Source organism: Doryrhamphus excisus, linkage group LG1 (genome assembly GCF_037039965.1).
Source record: "Doryrhamphus excisus strain RoL-2023G ecotype Guam linkage group LG1, RoL_Dexc_Guam_v1.1, whole genome shotgun sequence".
NCBI lineage: Eukaryota > Metazoa > Chordata > Actinopteri > Syngnathiformes > Syngnathidae > Doryrhamphus > Doryrhamphus excisus.
The window spans coordinates 5,398,442-5,422,820 of record NC_136357.1 but is presented as its reverse complement, the minus strand read 5'-3'; the positions used below and the strand labels follow the sequence as shown (position 1 = coordinate 5,422,820).

The 24,379-nt window shown below is 38.5% G+C and overlaps 1 protein-coding gene across 2 annotated transcripts; it reads right to left on the bottom strand.

Annotated features, from left to right (window-relative positions):
* Positions 1-34: 34 nt before the first annotated feature.
* cbfb (core-binding factor subunit beta) lies at positions 35-23,891 on the bottom strand. Of its 2 annotated transcripts, none has more exons than XM_058075018.2 (7): positions 23,382-23,891; positions 22,696-22,782; positions 18,199-18,315; positions 7,627-7,743; positions 6,928-7,023; positions 5,729-5,790; positions 35-1,406 (listed from the first exon to the last, which is right to left on the bottom strand). In XM_058075018.2, the coding sequence occupies exons 1-6, from the start codon at positions 23,457-23,459 to the stop codon at positions 5,761-5,763; spliced, it is 525 nt and encodes a 174-aa protein (XP_057931001.1). In that variant the 5' UTR covers positions 23,460-23,891; the 3' UTR covers positions 35-1,406; positions 5,729-5,760. The 2 variants fall into 2 exon arrangements, with proteins under 2 accessions (XP_057931001.1, XP_057931002.1); XM_058075019.2 differs by having other exon boundaries at positions 35-1,401; positions 23,382-23,890.
* Positions 23,892-24,379: the final 488 nt, after the last annotated feature.

The window sequence follows — 24,379 nt, the reverse complement described above, 5'->3', positions numbered from 1 at the left end:
TGGATGAAATACAAATACAAAGAAAAGAACACGGTTAAAATGTATAAAATATTTATGACACCTCATGACAGAGCTTTGGATAATCCACATTCAAAGCACACAATAAAATACATGAAACAAAGAAAAGCAGATCGAAGCAACAAAACTTTTTTTTTTGGTATTTTGTAAATTCCAACTTGACCTGATTTACATGAAACACTACAACTAGTTACAATCAAAGCAAAAAAAAAAAAAAAAAAGATGAACAAAAATGAATATATATAAAGCAGTGGGAATATAAAAAGTAAACATCATGACTTTCACACACACACACACACACAAAAAAACAAGATACATGTCATAATTATGTAACAAATGTCATCACGCTAGTGCTGTAAAATAAAAATAAAAAAAGTTTCCCATACTCTTACAATCTTTAAATGATGACCTGGATGACTTGATTCAAAGTAACATAAAAATAGGGGAATTCAAGGCTAAACAATTATGCAATGTGACTTTGACTCAGTCGATTATTTATCATCCATATTCCGGGCTGCTCGTGAAACAACCCACTAATAGGTAGCCCTGTGTTGTGTTTCATGCGAATAATCATATAACAATAATCCATGTGAACGTGACTGATTGTATCACATAGTGCAAAACACCCCTTGAACGGCATGTCAATACCCTATTCTATTTTCCTCGTCTTGATTGGTTGTCGCTACATTACCCTTGACCCATTTTAGTATGGTTGTCTCACCGTTGTGATGTTTGGAGAAACAATAAAATAAACAAAAACAATTTCTCTTTTGGCATTTCGAAATCCCGCCTCCCCTTTCTTGTCCCAGCAAAGGTCAACTTTGGTCTCAGAAAACAGCAGGTTTCAGCATTTGGAGTTTTTAGGAAGCCCTGGCTATTCATTCTATTGTTGCGTGTCTCATTTTCGCCGTTGTTCTTGTCAGATATCAATAACAAATCGCCTGACTCTCGAATTTCATTGTTTTGTTGTGATCAAAAATATATACTTTTGTAACAACGTATTAAAATCTGTGTTTTTTTCCCCATATAGTATATGAAACCGGAAGGAACATTGATACAAAAATTCATCAACATTTCTCACATTTAAATGTCATTTTACAAAAAAAAAATCTGATATAGTGATATAGTTCCCTTTCAATTCAATCAAAGCCCCATATATTCCAATATCTTGATGAAATATAGTATGTTTCTAACATACTGTATTTGTAAATAATGGTGAAATTCAACATGTCTTTCCAGCTGATTGTATTGAAAGTGAAAAAGATAAAAGCTCTTCTCTGCTCCTCTTCCCTTCTTTCCTTTACTGTTCATCATCGTCAGCGCATCTTGTGGTCCACGTCAGTGCTGGCCATGTGTGAGCCAGGGCTGGGGTCCTGCTGTCTTCTGGACTGGGGAGGGAGGGGGTGGACGGATGAAAGAGTGGATGGGAAATAAAGAGTGGTTGAGTGATAGAGAGAAGCAAGATGGAGGATGTGTTAAGGATAGCAAAACAGAAGCGAGAGAGAAAAGATAATACATTAAGTACATTAAGTTCAAATATAAGCATATAGAACATGAATAGGTTGACTAGTGAACTAAAAAATACGCCTCCAGAAATGGGCGTGTGACACAACAACCATACTGTACATTTATTTCAAGGATAAGTGGCATAGAAAATAGATGGAATGAGGTTGGAATGAGGATGGAATGTTTTCTCTGCAGCATCCGCTGTAGAACAACCCGATTTAGAGACAGCTACTTCCCCCCTGGCCATCAGACTGCTCAATGCCAAATAAGCCCCTCTACCTGCCCACATGCACAACCAAAACTTTAAATTATTGTTATTTATTCTAAATCATTCAAATTATTTGTACAAATTACTGTTTACGCTGTACATTGTTGGTTCATATTTGATGTAATCTATTTATTCTCGACATTATTATTTATTATTTATTATCACACACACATTTCGTTGGCAATTTCACTGCTGTGTTATTGTGCAATGACAATAAAGAAAGTCTATGTCTATCTGTATTTTTTTAAATATCTGACTGCTGTGCCCCGCCCCGCTTTTACTCATGTTTTAACTGTGTATTAGCCAATGAATGTTGTATTTTGGTGTGTCTTCTATTCTGTTTACTTGCTTTATTCAACTTCATTCTTCTGTAAAGTGTCTTTGAGTATTTTGAAAAGCGCTATACAAATAAAATGTATTATTATTATTATTATTATTATTATTATTATTATTGTTATTATGTCTATCTTTTATCTCTATTTTTTTAAATATCTGACTGCTGTGCCCCGCCCCGCTTTTACTCATGTTTTAACTGTGTATTAGCCAATGAATGTTGTATTTTGGTGTGTCTTCTATTCTGTTTACTTGCTTTATTCAACTTCATTCTTCTGTAAAGTGTCTTTGAGTATTTTGAAAAGCGCTATACAAATAAAATGTATTATTATTATTATTATTATTATTATGTCTATGTCTATCTTTTATCTCTATTTATTTTATATCTGACTGCTGTACCCCGCCCCCGCTTTTACTCATGTTTTAACTGTGTATTAACCAATGAATGTTGTATTTTGGTGTGTCTTCTATTCAGTTTACTTGATTTATTCAACTTCATTCTTCTGTAAAGTGTCTTTGAGTATTTTGAAAAGCGCTATACAAATAAAATGTATTATTATTATTAGATTAGATTAGATTGAACTTTATTGTTATTGCTCATGTCACTGGTACAGGGCAACAAAATGCAGTTAGCATCCAACCAGAAGTGCAATTTTATAAGTACCTTAGTAGTAAGTAAATGTAGAAAAAATCGACAGATTGATGTAAAAAACTATAACAAATTATTATTATTATTATTATTATTATTATTATTATTATTATTATTATTATTATTATTATTATTATTATTATTATTATTATTATTATTATTATTATTATTATTATTATTATTATTATTATTATTATTATTATTATGTCTAATGTCTATGTTAAGCAGCACATCTTGTGGAGGAAAGGAAGCAGTTCCAGAAAGCACCAGTAGAGGATACTAGAGGGCTTTTTAGCTTTAGCTAGCTGTCTGACCTTGATAACCCCCACACAAACAGTGTCCTGCAGTCATCAGAGCTTAGCCGCATAACATCCAAAGCATTTTATGTCAACAAGAATGCAACATTTCCTATTCCAGCTGTAAAAATACCACAATGACAGGCATTTTTGTTTTTTGGGGGGGGGGGGGTATTTCAGGTACAATTTTATCTCCACTTTGACCAACTCCACTATCATATAGTATCAGTGAAAAACAAGCAAGTGTTGCCTCACTCCTGCAGTACTTTCTTTGTCTTACTGGATCCAAAACATTGATAGCCGTGCTATCAAAGTTGAGTTGTTACTTGTTGTAGTTACAGATTCATTTAGTTTGTGAGTTTTTGATGAAAACCGATTCACTCAACAGTATTGCAGTGTGTGATGTTTGACTTTGCAGGAGGGATAGGTTTTTATCATAAAGGCGAGAGAGCTTTTTATATTGATCCACACACAAATTGAAGCCTGCTGGGCCAAGGAGGAGGCTGCTTAACCACAACTCAATACTGTGGAGAAGTGTATGTGTAGTTGTGCAGGACATTTGCTGTGTCTGCAAGTTTGTGCATGCATACACTTGAACAATATGAATGTGAGCCGAAGCAAGGGGCTGGTGGGGGGGTTAATGTTGATCAATACTAATGATATATTAATGCTTTTTGGCCTAGATTATCATCCACTGACAAATTCTCTTTCTACTGAGCTCTCTGTAAAGAAGTAGCTGTGTGTGTGTGTTTGTGCACTTTGCGATCTATTGCATCAATACATCATTTTTATATGTACATTTTGACCTTGAATGAGTGGGGAAAAAACCCAGTAAGTGAAACTGAGTGGCTAAGAAAAAGCTTGGTAATGACTTGGGGTCTATGAAGAAAGAACAGTGGTTCTTTTAGAGTCGGGACACTATAGAGCAAGGGTCTCAAACACGCGGCCTGCGGGCCACACACTAGTTTGAGGCCCCCGCCTTGATATGAAAGTTTAATGTTAGTGCGGCCCGCGCAAGTTTGATATGGATGCTGTATGGTATCATGTACCCAGAAAAAATTATTACGTTTGATTAATGTTCATGTTAAAGGTTAAATAACTGTTAATAGTTATCCTCCCTATCCGTGTGGAAGTGGTAAGTTTTTGGGTTTTTGGATATTTAAGTTTAAAGGAAATAACTTGAAGGCTACCGTTTAGGTCGCTAGCTCTCTAGTTTGCGAGTTAGCATGTGTCTCAAGACCCTGCAGTTGCGCAATATGTTGTAAATAAAAAAAAGTATAAATGTGACGATAGTCGTGTTTTGTCATGTCTACAGGGCTCTAATAATGCTTTGTTCATTTTAATCTGAAAAAATAATTTGTCTACCCACCAACTATATGTGGTTTCTCAAGTTTTTATTATTTGCCATTTTATTATTATTATTATTATTATTATATTTATTTATTTATTACTGATTGATTGATTTTCTTTATTCTTGATTTGTTTATTTATTTTTCATCTTATTTTGTGTAGAAAAATAAAAATTAAGATATTTGAGAACAGTGGAATGTTTTATCAGAGCTTTTATTGTAGAAAATTGGAACCAAAGTTTTTTTATTTTTTTTGTTTTTAATAAATGCGTTTTTTTTGTTTTTTTTGGAAAACCTGATGCGGTCTCACCCAGATCCGAGCCCCAGTGGCCCCCAAGTAAATTGAGTTTGAAACCCCTGCTATAGACAGATTCCGGAATCTTTATTGTATGTGTGTGGGGGTGTTTTTTGTTCGTAGAACGCACACAGAAGAATGAAAGAACTCTTATCTGTCACCATCATTCCTCCTTTTAAGCATAGCGTGCCATTCGCTGATGAGGCGTTCAAATACACTGCATGTATCTGAGTGTTAAATTAATCTTTTTTTTTTTAAATTAAATATAGCTGCAAAGAAAATTCCAGGTGCGATAAACTGATAAAGAAGTGATAAACACTATGAATTCAAGAAATAAGTCGTAGCAAAGTTCGTAATGTAAATTATGTAATGGTTCCGAGTTAGTTTGTGTTTGTGTGTTATGCAAAAAAATATAAACTATTAGTGGAAATTAGTCCCATGCGAATTAAAACACATCTCTGTGCAAAATATAATGCAGACTCTTATGTTCTCTTCAGAGGCTTTCAGGGGTGAGCAATGGCAATTCTATTGATTTAGTGGGAGACACTAGTTTTCTTCTTCTCGGTGCCTCAGGGGGGGGAAATTTGAGATCAGTTCGATGAAAAGTGACCTTCAAAAAATGTCTGTCTTTTTCTCTTTGTTGTTTGCTCATCTGATATCCTTATCGGCTTAGCTCCTTCCTTTTTATCTCGTTACTGCGGGGACATGAGCATAAAGTTGGTTTGGTTTTTAACAGCTACACATTCCAGTCTTTATTCCTGCAGGCCATTGAACACGGTAAAACTATACTGGAGCATGTAGTCATAGAGTGATAGTAAACTTTTTAACACAGTCCGAATGTATTAAATACTGTACATTGAAATGCATGCACATTTACAGGCACACAAATACGCCACATAAACACACAACATTAGTATTGGAGAAACACACACATGCACACACATAGATTCCCACCAAAACATGGCAGTTTAGTGCATGACAGTGTGATAGATGTGAGAAATGAAGGACACAGACCCTGTTGTTTCCTGCTGGCTGTCTGTCTGTCATCAGTCCCAGATTTTAGAAACCACAGGGTCCTAAAAAAAATAAACAATTTGGGGTTCAATTGTGGTACGTCAACTTACCATTGATTCCACCAAAGCCTTGATAGGAAAATACGTTTGCACTTAGTTTAATGTATTTCGCTCAAAAGTGCTGCATGAACATAACCATAAAACTTAAGACATTTCAATTCTGATGCTTTTGGGACACCGGACAAACAAAAACTGTCAATCAATTAATCATACTGATCATGCACTAAACCTATGACGAAGTTCAGTCTGGAGCAATATTCATTCATTCATTCATTTTCTACCGCTTATCCTCACGAAGGTCGTGGGGGTGGTGGAGCCTATCCCAGCTGTCTTTGGGCGAGAGGCGGGGTACACCCTGGACTGGTCGCCAACCAATCACAGGGCACATATAGACAAACAACCATTCACACTCACATTCATACCTATGGACAATTTGGAGTGGCCAATTAACCTAGCATGTTTTTGGAATGGGGGAGGAAACCGGAGTACCCGGAGAAAACCCACGCATGCACAGGGAGAAACTCCACACAGAGATGGCCGAGGGTGGAATTGAACCCTGGTCTCCTAGTTGTGAGGTCTGCACGCTAACCACTCGACCGACGTGCAGCCCGTTGAGCATTATATAATTATATTTATATATAATTTCATTCATTCATTTTCTACCGCTTTTTCCTCATGAGGGTCGCGGGGGTGCTGGAGCCTATCCCAGCTGTCTTCGGGCGAGAGGCAGGGTACACCCTGGCCTGGTCGCCAGCCAATCACAGGGCACATATAGACAAACAACCATTCACACTCACATTCATACCTATATGGACAATTTGGAGTCAACCGGTATATTAACCAAGCCCCATTGGCATTATTATTATTATGATTATTAACATTGTTACGCCAAAGAACTACATTACTGACATAGTGACACCTCGCCGCACCACACCGGCTAGTTACTAGCTGGCTAGCGACAAGCTTCACTACACACTTGCTCAAGATTACTTTGCTAGATTCAAAGTAAAATGTACAATGACCGTACTAAGCCTTGCTGTAACAAGAAAATAGATTTACTACTTCAGTTGTGAACAATATTGCAGTGTAAGAATACACCATTTCAAAATTTTAGATGGTACTTTTAGATCCGCATCTCACCTCTAGGTCCTCTCGGTGTGATCGCTCTCGCTCTTCAAAGTCTCTGGTTCTGCGTCGAGCCTCTTCAAACGCTGCCTGGGCCAGAGCGTCCTCATGCTGAACACATACAGGAAGCAAATGACGTTGACTCTTTTGAGGAATTAAGTTCCATGAGAAGAAGTTAAAAACTTACTTTATTTTGAAAAAAACTTACTTTAATCCCGGTTGGGTACATACGTGAGATACTCTACTTACTCTCGATGTGAGTAATATGTCAAATGACAATGGTAATGGTAATGGTTTTATTTCATTTGAACATGCATCAGATTACAATTGAATGCATCACATAATCAGTCATAATCCTACCCCTCCATCTGGTACTTTTACAATCAGTAACTGTTACATTTGTTCACTTCCTGCTTTCCATAATAATTTTTTTTTGTTTTTGAATTTTTAATTTTTTAAATTTTTTGTCCCGTACCGAAGTAGGAGGTGATATGACCATCCAATGACATAATGGGTACCATAGTAAGTGTCAATATAGTGATATATATAGCACATCATGACTGGTTCAAGACTCTTCATCCTTGTATTTAGCAAACATCAAGATAATTATGTGCATCCTATCTCTCCCTTCACGTTCCATACTAAATAAACAGATTGCAAATACATGTACCGTTATAGCCCTCCGATATATAAAGCACACATGTGATGTTCTACCTGTGCTCTCTCATCATCATATTCCAGGAATCCCATTCCATCCAGCCTCTGTAGGTCGATCCAACCTCTCCATATCACACACACCCCATTCAAGATCATTGGGGCCTTTAAATGGACCTGCACGTACAGAGAAGGAACAAATTAGCATCTGCTGTTTTAATTCTTTTCACTTTTCATTATTCATACAGCAAAAGAAAATGTGTCAATACATCTTTTTATTTTTTTATCTGTGTACATACTATATAAAGCAACCTTTACATAATACTCTAACTCAGGGGCCTCAAACATGCGGCCCGTGGGCCAAATGTTGATATGAAAGTTTAATGTTAGTGCGGCCCGCGCAAGTTTGATATGGATGCTGTATGGTATCATGTACCCAGAAAAAATTATTACGTTTGATTAATGTTCATGTTAAAGGTTAAATAACTGTTAATAGTTATCCTCCCTATCCGTGTGGAAGTGGTAAGTTTTTGGATATTTAAGTTGAAAGGAAATAACTTGAAGGCTACCGTTTAGGTCGCTAGCTCTCTAGTTTGCGAGTTAGCATGTGTCTCAAGACCCTGCAGTTGCGCAATATGTTGTAAATAAAAAGAGTATAAATGTGACTATAGTTGTGTTTTGTCATGTCTACAGGGCTCTAATAATGCTTTGTTCATTTTAATCAGAAAAAAATAATTTGTCTATGCACCAACTATATGTGGTTTCTTAAGTTTTTATTATTTGCCATTTTATTATTATTATTATTATTATTATATTTATTTATTACTGATTGATTTATTTTCTTTATTCTTGATTTGTTTATTTATTTTTCATCTTAATTTGTGCAGAAAAATAAAAATTAAGATATTTGTGAACAGTGGAATGTTTTTTCAGAGCTTTTATTGTAGAAAATCGGAACCAAAGCACTGAAAAAGTTTGTATATTTTTGTTTTTAATAAATGCGTTTTTTTTGGTTTTTTTTTGGAAAACCTGATGCGGCCCAGCCTTGCCCAGACCCTAGCTCCAGTGGCCCCCAGGTAAATTGAGTTTAAGACCCCTGCTCTAGCTTATACTATGTGGTCTTTTTGTGTAGGATCGTCCTGTGTCTTGACGGACAGCCAATCAGATTCTCCAGCTCAGCCATAAAGAGGTCATATCAGTGTAAATAGAGAGAGAGAAAAGTACATTGAATCCCAATTTTTGCCATGATTTTATCTTTTATAGGTCTTTTATCATAGAAAACAAGACTTTAGGAATGAATCAACAGAATCAAGCACTCTATCCAACATAAATATGTATTTTTTTTTCTTTGAAACATTAAGCAGCTCCAGTATTTGACTCAGGCTATTTTTGGAGAAGCCCATACAGAAGACATAGGAGGACCGCACCCCGAGAGGCTGTGGGTTTGTGTTTATTCCAGTCCATATGTGAGTGTGTGCACATGAGATGGAGGGAGGTGGAAGATTAGTGGAGAGAGAGAGAGAGAGAGAGAGAGAGACATGGCTTCCACATCATTGGGCCAGCATGGTAGTTTAAAAAGAAAGCTTCATTTTGCTTGACAGGGAAAATAAGTGCATATGTGTTTGTGTGTGTGTGTGTGTGTGTGTGTGCGTACTTGTGTGTCTGTACGAGGGGAAAATATGCAGAAACGGCCCAACCACAGACTTCCTCTGAGAACCATGTCAACCCCCACATCCATTTGCTAAAACACACACACACACTCAGCCTCCTACTCAAAGACTGAGTTGGTCTACTTGGTTAGGCCTGGTTACGTTACTAGATTTTTAGTCTATATAGCAGGGATGTCAAACTCAAGGCCCTCGGTCAAGATCAAGTCCATCACTTGTATAGCTTGGATATCGCGCCATATGTGTCTTTGTTGGGTTTGTGACCCCTTTAAGGGGGCGGGAGCTCGAAAGAAGCATGTGAGAGAACGGGAGCACTTAGATGGTGAACCGTGTACTGTTCGCTACAAGGGGACAATAAAGTTGGCTCCAATGAGCAAACCGCAACTAGAGTCTGTGCAACATTAATAGAGCTGATGCCAGATGAAGTTGTGAACAGTTGTCCTCATTTTTTGCACATTTGCTCACTGATGCAACACAATTTTACAGGAAAATGTTTTGAGATTGACCAATGTAATGGTAATGGTTTTATTTCATTTGAACATGCATCAGATTACAATTGAATGCATCACATAATCAGTTCACAGTTCCACATGTCCAAAAGGAGTAGGAAGAAGCAAAGCTTATTAAATCCTACCCCTCCATCTGGTACGTTTACAATCAGTAACTGTTATATTTGTTCACTTCCTGCTTTCCATAATACAGTTTTTTTTGGGGATTTTTAAATTTTTTGTCACGTACCAAAGTACGAGGTGATATGACCATCCAATGACATAATGTGTACCATAGTAAGTGTCAATATAGTGATATATATTTAGCACATACTGCTTTCCATAATACATTTATTTTTTTTTTGAATTTTGATTTTTTTTAAATTTTTTGTCCCGTACCGAAGTAGGAGGTGATATGACCATCCAATGACATAATGGGTACCATAGTAAGTGTCAATATAGTGATATATATAGCACACCATGACTGGTTCAAGACTCTTCATCCTTGTATTTAGCAAACATCAACTGCTTGTATTGTTTCTTGAATTGGCTCATCGTCGTGCATTGTTTGAGGGTCTTACTCAATCCATTCCATAGTTTGATTCCACATACTGAAATGCTATGGCTTTTTAACGTAGTCCTAGCATATAAGTGTTTCATATTTAGTTCTTTCCTGAGATCATATTTCTCCTCTCTTGTAGAGAAGTATTGGATGACATTTTTAGCTAATTGGTTATTTTTAGCCTTATGCATTATTTTAGCTGTTTGAAGATGAACTATATCAGCAAGTTGAAGTATTTGTGATTTTAGAAATAAGGAGTTAGTATGTTCTCTGTAGGCGGCATTATGAATTATCCTTACTGACCTTTTTTGCAGTACATTTAGCGAGTGAAGATTGCTTTTATAGTTATTAGCCCATATTTCCACACAATAAGTAAGATATGGTAGAACCAGAGAGCAATAAAGAGTGTGGAGTGATTTCTGATTGAGAACAAATTTTTGCTTTGTTCAATACTGAAATATTTCTGGCCACCTTATGTTGTATATTTGTAATATGAGGTTTCCAGCTCATATTTTCATCTATTGTGATCCCCAAAAAATTATTTTCGTTCACCCTTTGTCTATTTGTATTTGCTGGTGTGTGTCCTTTCTGCTGTTACCAAACAGCACGATTTTAGTTTTACTTAGGTTCAAAGACAGTATGACACAATGTTTTCATAGACTGATACAGATACTGATTTTTAGCAGTCAATGAGGCCAATAACCAATATTTTGAGCCGATATGCATAATCTAGAAAAATCCTCCCATAAAATCATGACACTGATAAATTCCTCAGAACATCAGTGATTGAATACATTCCACACTGAGTGTGACGGTCTGTGTGATAAAGAGTGTAAGTGGACAGTGTATGACACAGACGTGGAGTAAAGTGTTGGCACAGTATCTCTCATTCAGTCTCATCTCAACCATCCAGTCAGCAACGCCCATGAGTTCTGAAAACTCAATGAGCATCTTTGTTTCCATCACAGAATACCCAGTTTAGGTTTTTGTACTTTGTGTTGTGAGAGCTTGACTTATAGTCTTGTGGTAACGGATCACCAGAGTGACACACAACTCATGCACACTAGCACTGGTGCCAGAACAATAAAGGAAAGTATTTCTAACATGAATCAGATCTGATTCACGCATTCACATGCACACCGCAACCCTTGCACAGCCAGCAACTTGAACATGACACCGCATTCTCAATAGGTTATCCCATTGAGTTTTATTGTATAATCATGGTTCAGTATCACAATAACAGGAACAATTATTATTTAATCAACATGAACAAGTCCTTTCTGCACATTCCATGCGTGTGGGTGTGCCAGGTGTTGAAGACACCTCTTTGTGTACACCAACTGCTGGCTTTCACAGACATGAAAATGTCATGCAAATGAACATGTAGGCTCATTTTTATTTCAATTCAGGTTCGGAAGCTAAATAATTCAAGTTCAGTTTACTTGTTGTGACCGTAGGTATGTTAAGCAGTATATAATGCATGACAGATCTTTATGAGTTAATATATCTATATCTATATATATATATCAGATTTTAGCTTCTGTGTGTTGCCATGACAATGTCATCTGCCCAGGGCCTTCTGGATCAGGAGTGCTTCCCCATGTAACATACATATTGTTAGCAATGGAGCTGTTTTTGCTGTAAAAAAAAACACTTGTGGGCTGCACACAACTTCTGTAGGACCTTCTAAAAAAAATCTTTTAAACATTATTAGAGCCCTCTTGATGTGACTTAACACCCCTATAGTTGCTTTACCCTCTTATTACCTCTCAGCTAATGTCATGTTTCTGTTTCCACCACTAACTCATTGAAATTGAACCAACATAGGCTGCATGGCGGTCGAGTGGTTAGCACACAAACCTCACAGCTTGGAGACCCGAGTTCGATCCCACATTCCTCCATCTCTGTGTGGAGTTTGCATGTTCTCCCCGTGCATGCGTGGGTTTTCTCCGGGTACTCCGGTTTCCTCCCACATTCCAAAAACATGCTAGGTTAATTGGAAATAGGTATGAATGTGAGTGTGAATGGTTGTTTATCTATATGTGCCCTGTGATTGGCTGGCCACCAGTCCAGGGTGTACCCCGCCTCTCGCCCAGAATCAGCTAATGGATCCTACCCTCATGCCCAAAGACAAGTGGGATAGGCTCCAACACCCTTGTGACCCTTGTGAGGATAAGTGGTAGAAAATTAATGAATGTCTCGAAATGACATTAATACAAAAAATAATAATAAGATAAAAAATAACATGGCTGTACGGTGTTGGAGTGGTTAGCGCGCAGGCCACACAGCTCAGAGACTTAGGTTCGATTCCCCGCTCGGGCATCTCTGTGTGAAGTTTGCATGTTCTCCCCGTGGGTTTTCTCCGGGTACTCCGGTTTCCTCCCACATGCCAAAAACATGCTAGGTTAATTAGCGACTCCAAATTGTCCATAGGTATGAATGTGAATGTGAATGGTTGTTTGTCTATATGTGCCCTGTGATTGGCTGGCGACCAGTCCAGGGTGTACCCCGCCACTCGCCCAGAATCAGCTAATGGAGCCTACCCTCCCGCCCAAAGACAAGTGGGATAGGCTCCAGCACTCCCGTGACCCTTGTGTGGCTAAGCGGTAGAAAATGAATGAATGAACGAATGTCTCCAAATGACATTAATACAAAAAAATAATAATAACATTAAAAATTACAACATGGCTGCATGGTGTGGGAGTGGTTAGCGCGCAGGCCACACAGCTCAGAGACTTAGGTTTGATTCCCCGCTCCAGGGTGTACCCCGCCTCTTGCCCGAAGACAGCTGGGATAGGCTCCAGCACCCCCGTGACCCTCGTGAGGATAAGTGGTAGAAAATGAATGAATGAATGAAAAAATACTTGTTGTGTATGAGTACATGTGCGTGTGCCAGCACTAAAGTCCAGGTGAAACCTTCCAGTCTTCTCCCTGACTTACCAGAGGAGAAGGAATGTACCTGACACACACATGCTGGTTCTCACACCAGATTGACCTCTTGCTGCATTGAGCATTGTGTCACTGTCAGTTCTTTGTGAATCTCACTGTCAAAATAACACACTACCTCACCCTTTTTTTGAAGAGAGATATAGTCTGACAATTTGGACTGTCTGTGTGGTGCAGTGCATTGTGGGAATGTGTTTGATCATTGATCGGAAGTGGATGTGTTTTGTGGTATATTTGTGTTTGCTAAAAGAAAGACCCTGACAGTCACAGCGGCAGGGGGAAGCAATTAGTGGGAAGACTTTGAGATATCACTGACAGACTAAAACGCACACATTTCTTATACGACACTATGGCCATTTCATTTAATGAGTAATAATGAAAATTAAATACAACATAAATAAAATGTATTTATTTATATATATACTCATCACTCATTTATTGCGGTTAATTGGTTCCACACCAGGGTGGCACGGCGGTCTAGTGGTTAGCGCGCAGACCTCACAGCTAGGAGACAAGGGTTCAATTCCACCCTCGGCCATCTCTGTGTGGAGTTTGCATGTTCTCCCTGTTCATGTGTGGGTTTTCTCCAGGTACTCCGGTTTCCTCCCACATTCCAAAAACATGCTAGGTTAATTGGCGACTCCAAATTGTCCATAGGTATGAATGTGAGTGTGAATGGTTGTTTGTCTATATGTGCCCTGTGATTGGCTGGCGACCAGTCCAGGGTGTACCCCGCCTCTCGTCCAAAGACAGCTGGGATAGGCTCCAGCAACCCCATGACCCTTGTGAGGAAAAAGCAGTAGAAAATGAATGAATGAATGAATGCAATAGAGCGATAATCGAACTGCGATATTGCAACATTGACTGTATGTGTGTGTGTGTGTATAAAGCAATGTATTTCATTGTATTACATTACATATTTCACATTGTAACCTTTTTTTTAAGATCCTCCAGACTGAGAATAAAAGAACACCACCATCAGCTATCCAATGTTATCAGTCTGTACAAAAAAAGTCTATATTTTCCACATGTAAGAGTTAAGCTGCATAAAAATTGTCCTAAACTGTCACTCAACCCAAACAAGAAGCTTGGTACCACATGGCTGTCTGGTATAAACATAGACGTCTTTAACACATCCACACATACAAAAACAGTCTCAGAGAGGTAATCAACAATTTGCTACGATATACTTGTACATTCAATGATAGCTAATGTTAGTAGCTAAACTCGGTCCAAACGCTATCATTAGCTGACAACAACGTAACTCATGGTATTAGTTACGTCAGATGTTTACATACACAAAACAGAAGTGGCCATTCAAATATTCAAGTGTGAGTACCAGCTGAGTAAACAAGGCCGACAGCACCTTTGAACAAGAATGGCTGAAAAACTTAACGGAAGGCGACTTGAACCGCACAAACATCATAAAACATGTATTATCAGGAACTATTATTTAAATACTAATTCTGTGTCATATATCATGTCTACAACAAAGTCAATGGCTGTTAGTATGTTAGCTACTAACACTAAAATTAACTTTGTCCCCAGCTGGCTCCTATTAGCTTGTAACACACACACACACACACATACATCCACCCACACGCACACACACACACACACACAAACACGCTATCCAGTAACCAGGAAGTGCTACCCCTTTGGTTTGGCACTGTCTGCGTTTGGAAATTGAGTCAGGAGACAGGGTGGATATTACTGTCAAAAGACATAATAATACAGACATAAAAAAATAAAATTTACTCAAAATACTCCGTTTGTCGAGGTGTATTGCAACATATTCCAGTAAGTATCTTAGATAACTACTTAAAAACAACAGAGACTTGGGTCTCTTAAAAACATTCCCCTTCTGGAAAACCACACACAGGCTACTTTCTCCATACAATATAAATGACCGACTGCAACTTTACTGTATAACTGCACGCTTCATAAAAATCGCATAACTGAGGGTTTTCAGTTCAATACAAATTCATTCATTCATTCATTTTCGCGGAGGGTGCTGGAGCCTATCCCAACTGTCTTCGGGCGAGAGGCGGGGTACACCCTGGACTGGTCGTCAGCCAATCACAGTGCACATATAGACAAACAACCATTCACACTCACATTCATACCTATGGACAATTTGGAGTCGCTAATTAACCTAGCATGTTTTTGGAATGTGGGAGGAACCCGGAGAAAACCCACGCATGCACGAGGAGAACATGCAAACTCCACACAGAGATGGCCGAGGGTGGAATTGAACTCGAGTTTCCTAGCTGTGAGGCTACTTTTTGCTGCTCTCTTTTTGGGTCAATTTGATTGGCCGGGAAGTCCTGGGAAGGTTCACCACTGTTCCATATTTTTGCCATTTGTGGATAATGGCTCTCACTGTGGTTTACTGGAGTCCGTAAGCTTTAGAAATGGCTTTGGAATGGACGGGGAGAACATGCAAACTCCACAAAGAGATGGCCGAGGGTGGAATTGAACCCTGGTCTCCTCGCTGTGAGGCCTGCGTGCTAACCACTAGACCACCATGCAGCCCTTCAATAGAAATATCAATACAAATATAAATGTATATTAAGAAGTATCATGGGTATTTGGATGCCCAAATAATGTTGTGTATGTACTGTATAGTTTACTTTGTTTGTGCCGAACGACTGTGAAACTGCTTTATGTTGATGAATCCTGACCTCATTAAAACTTCATAGATCTGTGAGCACCGTTGAGGTAACAAAGAAGAGGGTATCATCTTACACAGATACACACACACACAAATACATACCTATTCCGAAAATACACTGCATGCAGTCACCTTCCCTTTCTCACACACACAATTACACACCGCAACCCTCATCGGCTCAACACTTAGTTCCAAACCATCAGTGCACTCGTGTTAAATAATTGAGATTAGTCCGTCAGCTCTAGGGCATGCAGGTCCATCGATTCCACTGAATGCATTTTTAATGAGCTGCCAGCCAGCATGCATTTCAGCTGGCCAATGTCCGTGGAGGGCCCTCTGACACACACATACACATACACACACACACACACACACACACACACATGCACTGTGAGTTTAGGCGAGGTGCCAGGGGAGACAATTAACAAATCACAGTGGTAGCACAGAACTGCTCTGCAACATCATCTGGGCTCTTTAAGTTATTTAACTTTGACTCTGATCTCGACTGAACACAATCTCCCCCGTGAATGGGTGCTCTCAGCAGTGATTCCACCTCTGTGACTCACATTAATTGAAGTCACAACATTTCACTGCATGTGGATTTTCTTTTCAAAGCAATTGCAGGTGATTAGTATCCACGGCGCTCACTGGGACTGAGTCAAACAGAATTAAATTCTTCTCTATGCAGTCCAACTTTGATCCTGACACACAAATCAATTTGTACTGTGATCGATGGATGTACGTGTCGGACATGCGTAAGGAGGACATAGCATAAAAGAGACATAACAGAAATAGATGACAGGTTATCAAAATATTAATTAGTTACTAAATCAGCACTGTTTCATGTTTGGTTGTGGCCTATCATCATTTATATTTAAGCAAATTTCAGTTTTTGGCCTAAATTCATAATTTTCTAGCTCAAAAATGGCAACATGAAGTAAAATACAAATAAAAGGCATTCCAAAGATGCATTCAAATACATGTTGTTGATATGTAGTATTCTACACTGGTCACTAGGAGTCTGTAAAGGTAGGAAGTACAGGAAGTATAATGTAGGACAGTCAATGGAATCAGCCAATAGAAACAGAATCTCAAAGAAATTGACATAATATGAATGAAATGGGGGCGGCACGGTGGAGGAGTGGTTAGCGTGCAGACCTCACAGCTAGGATGACCAGGGTTCGATTCCATCCTCAGCCATCTCTGTGTGGAGTTTGCATGTTCTCCCCGTGCATGCGTGGGTTTTCTCCGGGTACTCCGGTTTCCTCCCACATTCCAAAAACATGCTAGGTTAATTGGCGACTCCAAATTGTCCATAGGTATGAATGTGAGTGTGAATGGTTGTTTGTCTATATGTGCCCTGTGATTGGCTGGCCACCAGTCCAGGGTGTACCCCGCCTCTCGCCCGAAGACAGCTGGGATAGGCAGCTGGGAGGACCGTGCCGCCCAAATTTCAGTTTTTGGCCTAAATTCATAATTTTCTAGCTCAAAAATGGCAACATGAAGTAAAATACAAATAAAAGGCATTCCAAAGACGCATTCAAATACATGTTGTTGATATGTAGTATTCTACACTGGTCACTAGGAGTCTGTAAAGGTAGGAAGTACAGAAAGTATAATATAGGGTAATCAATGGAATCAGCCAATAGAAACAGAATCTCAAAGAAATTGACACAATATGAATGAAATGGGGGCGGCACGGTGTAAAAAATACAGTTCATTAATAACACAAACCAAATTTGGAGAAAAAAACCCACACTGAATTTGTGTAAAAAATAAAACAGATTTCATAGGGCGCTAATTGATACGACTGTGAATGCTAACGTGTGAGTCCATATGATGTCTTATATAGCTTATGGTCTGTCTTTTATGTCTATTATATTGAGTAATATGAATGAAAATGTGATTATAGGGGTGTTATTTTATTTCTAGAGGGCTCTAATAATGTTCCATCCATTCATCCATCCATCTGTTTTCTATGTGTGTATCCTCAGTAGGGTCAAAAATAGATCATGAAAACCTCAGACAAAGTGAACACCAAACTATAACTACAAAAATATTTTCATTTATAAAGAAGGAATCCTGCTTTGCGTAAATTCACATATACGGTCGTTTCTGGAACCAATTAATTATGATAAAAGAATATGCCAGTTTTGTTTGTATAACTAAATATGCTTTTTTACAAAACTGTTCTTTTCCCTGCTGGCAGTCAGCTCAGACTTTCCATGCATGTGACCAACTACAGAGGGCATGTGTGTTGGTGTGTGTGTGTGTGTGTGTGTGTATAAACCCTACCTTTCCTGTCTCTCTCTCAAAGTCAACATACTCCCTGGTAGGAACCTGTCTCTGATCTCCATGCAGGTTGGCTGGAAAGAACTGGAGCGAGAGGTTGGTGCCTGTGGCTACAAAGGCCTGTGGAAAAGGAAAATAAAAATACCATGACTTTAATTACAATTTGATTTAGTCTTTAAAGAAAAGTACATTGAGATATAGGGTAGTTTTATTATTATTTGGTACATATGCAGTATAATTTTAGCAAGTGATAAAGAAATGGACAATAATTTTAGTATCCAAACATGATTATCATGGGGCGTAGTGCATATTTAATTACATTCCCAGTGTGTTTGAGTAAACAGACATTTAGTAAAGGAGAGGGTAGCCAGTGGATAATATTGTGTTTTTAAATAATATCAAATAAAAACATTGGACACAGTTCAATAATAATTTTACACAGCATAAATTCTGTAAAGTAAATCAGAGTTCTGGTATAACATGAGGCAAAAAGTCTATACTTCAAAGTTTCAGTTAACTTTGGTGATGATGTTCATTTTTCTTTTCGGACATTAAAATGGAAATAGATTTTCTCAGCGCGTCACAGTCTGGATGGAGAGCATACTTTTTTTTTTTTTTTACACATGATGAAACACAAATGCAACGCAATCCAATGCAGGTTCAAGCAAAAAGCAAATTCATTGTACAGAGGCGGAACATTAAGTACAAAAAGTCCATTTTTATGCATCTTTGTGAGCATGACTGTCGTCTCGGTGTGTGTCTGAGACAGATCAATACTAAGGGCATTTAGGCTTCATCTTAGCTGGATGCGCATGAATTATGTACTGTCATATTTGAGAGCAGGAGGGGAGAGAAAGTCGGCAGGAAAGAGAAAAGACAAAGTGAATGTAAACCGAGAAAAACAAGTGTCTAAAACACACACACACACACACACACACAAACACACACACGCTCAGTGAGTCTAAAACCACTCAAGTCATAATTTCTACCCGATTTGAAGTATTGGATTACGACCATCTGACAGTAATTTGGTGTCTACTACGGTTGGAGAGAAAAGGAGGCAAAGCTGTGTGTGATGAAAGAAAGGGAGGGAAACGCAGACAAAGGAGTAGGAGAGAATGCCGGCTTGGAAGGAGGAACACGCAGGGAAAGATGAGAAGGGGAAATTTAAGCGCAACAATAGGAAAAAGGAATACAAGTTCAACCAAAAAAAAAAAAAAAAAAAAAGAAGAGAAAATGAAAATGAAATGGCAAGTCCAAAGAGCAGCACTTCAAGAAAATCAATAGATGCTTAAAGATCGACTCAACCCTAATGAGCTTAGCTGAGGGTCATTTATTTTCAATTATTGGCCCATTTATCACATCAAACCTGAACATCTTACACTTGTGGTCAAATCCCCCCCCTCCGAAACATCCTCACATGAACTATACTTTTATTCCTTTCTAATACAACAGGAAATGTAATACAGTATATAATTTGACTGTTGTGATTTACTATAAAACCTAATTTGTACTGAAAAACACGCATAAATATACTGTATTAACCTCAAACTTAATAGAAACAATAAATAAATAAACCATACGGTGGACTAGTGGTTGGCCACACAGTCAGGAGATGGGTTTGAGTCTCCGTTTCAGCATCACTGTGCCTATATGTATGAATGAGAACGGTTGTTTGTCTATATGTGCCCTGCGATTGGCCGACGACCAGTCTCACGGTGTACCCTGCCTCTCGTCCATAGAAGATGACTATTTTTGTTATATATAAATAACAAAATAAAATGTCTGACGGTGATATTACCATTTTATATCACACCAGACAGCTTACAATTGTTACCTCTGCCAAGTGCAAAAGTGTTCACCCGTTTGTTCATATCCTTGTAAGCAGGAATACTCCATATCGGAAACACCGATTTCCATGAAAAATTGTCTTGTCATCATAATTGACAAGCTGAATGCTTTGTGGAACACTTTGTTATGTAATGCAATTAATTAAATAACTGATACGTTAATAAGCAGTCATTGCATGGATGCTTAACAGTTACATACATACAAACCAATGCACAGTTTCTAGTAGAAGACGTTCATTCATTTAATTCTGAGGAGTCCAAAGTGCAATCAGTGGGCCATTGGTGGCCTGCGGCTTCTTCGTTATTGGGCGGCAGCATATGATAGAAATATAATTAAACAAAAATATATAGAAACAATGAGGAAAGTAGAGCTAAAGGCACTATGTAAAGAAAGAAAGCTTGAATGTTGACACTGTTAACAAATTATACAAAGTTTCGTCTTTCACTCATTCGCTACCAGAGATGCTCTACGGGCAAAAAGAGGTGATGACACAACTCTACAATACAAGAGAGCACATTCGGTGCAGTTTTAAGATGGAAAAATGGCCACCAGGTGGCAGAATTGCCTTTTATAAGAACTCTGCCTGCAACTTTCTCATAGTACGTAGTACGCTGCACAGTAACCAGGAAGTCAAAAGGCACAGAGTCCTGCATTGAGAAGAAATTTGAATGCACTCAATGGTTGCACAAAGTTCAGTTCCAAATGTGAAAATGGCAAATAGTTCATGGTGTTATAATTGTAAATAAATGGTTATTTTCACTGCAGAGTGGTTAGCGTGCAGACCTCACAGCTAGGAGACCCGAGTTCAATTCCCACCTTTGCCATCTCTGTGTGAAGTTTGTATGTTCTCCCTAGATATGATCAGTTAATCAATAGTATTGCAAATCAGGGGTTCACAGAAAAATTTCTGCCCCCTGGGGGGGGCATGACAGATCATAATTGAGAACCACTGCAATAATGGAACATATTCTCATATTTCTCCAAGTACTCCGGTTTCCTCCCACATTCCAAAAACATGCTAGGTTAATTGGTGACTCCAAATTGTCCATAGTTATGAATGTGAGTGTGAATGGTTGTTTGTCTATATGTGCTCTGTGATTGGCTGGCGACCAGTCCAGGGTGTACCCCGCCTCTCGCCCGAAGACAGCTGGGATAGGCTCCAGCACCACCCGCGACACTCGTGAGGATAAGCAGTGAAAATTATATTTTTGGCTAAATATGTATGGCTAAATTTGTGTCAAAATGAAAGTTATGCTTGAAATGTATTTTTTTTTGGTGAGAACTGATATTTTTCAGTATGCGGCCCCAAAGTTTGGACACCCATGGTTTAAACTGATTCAACACCATACGTCTGAAGTCACAACATAATAATTCTTGAGTATGAGTGTGATATAAAGTGTATGACAAGCAGCCAGGTAATGCCGTTTTGGCTGAGCTTTAAGTGGAAGCTTTGTTGACAGGCATAGCAAGAGTGTAAGCTGAGCTGCGAAAGGAAATGTACTGCAACTCTCCAGTTTATCAACCCATGGACATGACTGTGGTTTGGAAAAATCAGTCAAATATATTTTAAGCTGCTGAGTATTTTCCTCCTGAGTGAACACTCCCATGTTTGCAATGCATCCAACAAAAATGTGACAGTGAATACTCATTATGGCTCAATATTCAATCCCAAATGACAGTGTGTTGTAACTATCCTGTAACCCAGCAGGAAGAACTCACATGTGTTAAACCTGATGACTTTGCATGACTGACAGCACGTCTGCTTCCTGGTGCCAAAACACTTAGAACAGACAATACAGTCTATCTACTGCATGTCCTAATATTATCTTTTTCTTTCTTTTAAACTTCTGTTATACCACTCTATTCCATAAATGTGTGGAAATATGGGGTGATAACTATAAAAGCAATCTTCACTCACTAAATGTACTGCAAAAAAGGTCAGTAAGGATAATTCATAATGCTGCCTACAGAGAACATACTAACTTCTTATTTCTAAAATCGCTAATACTTCAAATCAAATCTTCAAACAGCTAAAATAATGCATAAGGCTAAAAATAACCAATTAGCTAAAAATGTCACCCAATACTTCTCTACAAGAGAGGAGAAATATGATCTCAGAGAAGAACTACATTTGAAACACTTATATGCGAGGACTACGTTAAAAAGCCATAGCATTTCAGTATGTGGAATCAAACTATGGAATAGATTGAGTAAGACCCTCAAACAATGCACAACGATGAGCCAATTCAAGAAACAATACAAGCAGTTGATGTTTGCTAAATACAAGGATGAAGAGTCTTGAACCAGTCATGATGTGCTATATATATCACTATATTGATGGTACACATTATGTCATTGTATGGTCATATCACCTCCTACTTCGGCACAAGGTACATTATTAAAAAATTAAAATAAAAAAAACAAACTGTATTATGGAAAGCAGGAAGTGAACAAATGTAACAGTTACTGATTGTAAAAGTACCAGATGGAGGGGTAGGATTTAATAAGCTTTGCTTCTTCCTACTCCTTTTGGACATGTGGAACTGTGAACTGATTATGTGATGCATTCAATTGTAATCTGATGCATGTTCAAATGAAATAAAACCATTACCATAAATGTAACGAATATTGTACTATATGTTTACTTACTACTTCTGACCGTCCATCCCTGCAAGCGTTCTGGAAGCGGGCTTGTCTTTCCTCATGAGGTCGATCTCTAAAGCCGGTATATTTAATCTGAAAGAAAACACAGTAGCCTTGAGACGGTCAGCTACAACACATCAGGGTGTAGGTCGATACCAAGGTTCCTATTAGTATCGTATTGATATTGATATTTTTCAGTTCTTTTCTGCATTTATTTTCATAAATATCTGTGTTTTGTTGCTGTGTTGCCCATATTATACAACACTAATGTTAGCTACCAATTTTTTTTTATCTTTTATGTGTGATTTGTTGAGATTATTATCATGATTATAATCAGGAAAATTTAAAAGATTAAAATTAAAGGAAAATTCGCTTCTTTATTCATTATTTTTGAAGAAATGTCCAGCAAAAAGTATCAGTACAACAATACTGGGTTTGTATTTGCTTGGTATCAGATCCATACAAAAATGGAAGTACTGTATTGTATGCACATTACATACACACATAATATACATTTGGATTGAGGGAGATAGCATGTGTTAGATTAGTTATTGTATTCATGTTAATAAAGTGATTTTTTTTCTAAAATAGGCCGACGTAGGAAAATATAATTATTAGTAAAGGTACTTATTTGTTTAATTAACATTGTTCTGTAGTTAGCTAGTGTGTGTGTGTGTTTCCGCCAAGCTCACCTCACACTCCCTGCTCAACTTGCGGAAAAACTCCTCATTCTCAAACTTGCTCCTCTGGTCCGGAACTACCCTCGGCATCTTTTCTCACAGCGGATTCCTCACTTTAATCCGGCCTTTTCTCACCCTTAACCCAAAACCAGCCCTCACAGTCGAACTTGAGCTGTGTTCCTTCGAGTTTTTTTCAGCTTCTCTTTCACTCACTTCCTGGGTTTTTTTTTCTTCCCCCTGTGGAGAAATGTGTACCCTGGCGCTCCACGTTAAGATGACCGCTGCTCCTTCGCGTTCTTTCCCTTGCCTCCAAGTGCGTTGTATTATAAGTGACCCACCCAGATAGGGAAAAAAAACCCCTCAATTCTCGCTCTCTCCCACCTCTCTCTACACTGCCCCACTGTCTCACGCCCAGCGAGCGCTCCCTGTCTGTGTCTTCTGTCTCTACCTGTAACTTCAAGTGCTCCTCCTCCTGTGGGCCAGGCCAAACGCCCCACATTTAAACTACCATACTCAACTACTCTGTCATAGATAACTGACACGCACCACAGAACGTGTTTTTTTAACATATTTGATTTGGTCCTGCGACTAAAAATGGAAAAAAAGATAAATATAATATAAATGAAGAAAAGAAGAGGGTGTAATATTTGTTTAATCACTTTAGCGTTTCAAAATTCCGCATGTTCTTGAAGGCACCCACACCGTTTACTTCCTGGCTCCGTAGAGTCGCTCTTGTGACTGAACGCCCGCCCCCCCACCACCACCCTGAGTCACAATAATAATACTACAACACACGCTACCGGGTGTAGAACTGCGCATGCGCCAGGGCCCAAACCGCAAACTTTATAGGATCCTTATGTGAGAGGTGAACGAGGGCGGGGCAACCATTGGAAGCCGCCCTCGAAAAGAAAGACTATTAGAGATGGTAACGTTTTTCAACTCCTGTTTAAACTAAATTAACAAAGCCAATTTTAACAAGAAGTAACATTAAAAAAAACATTTCAATAGGT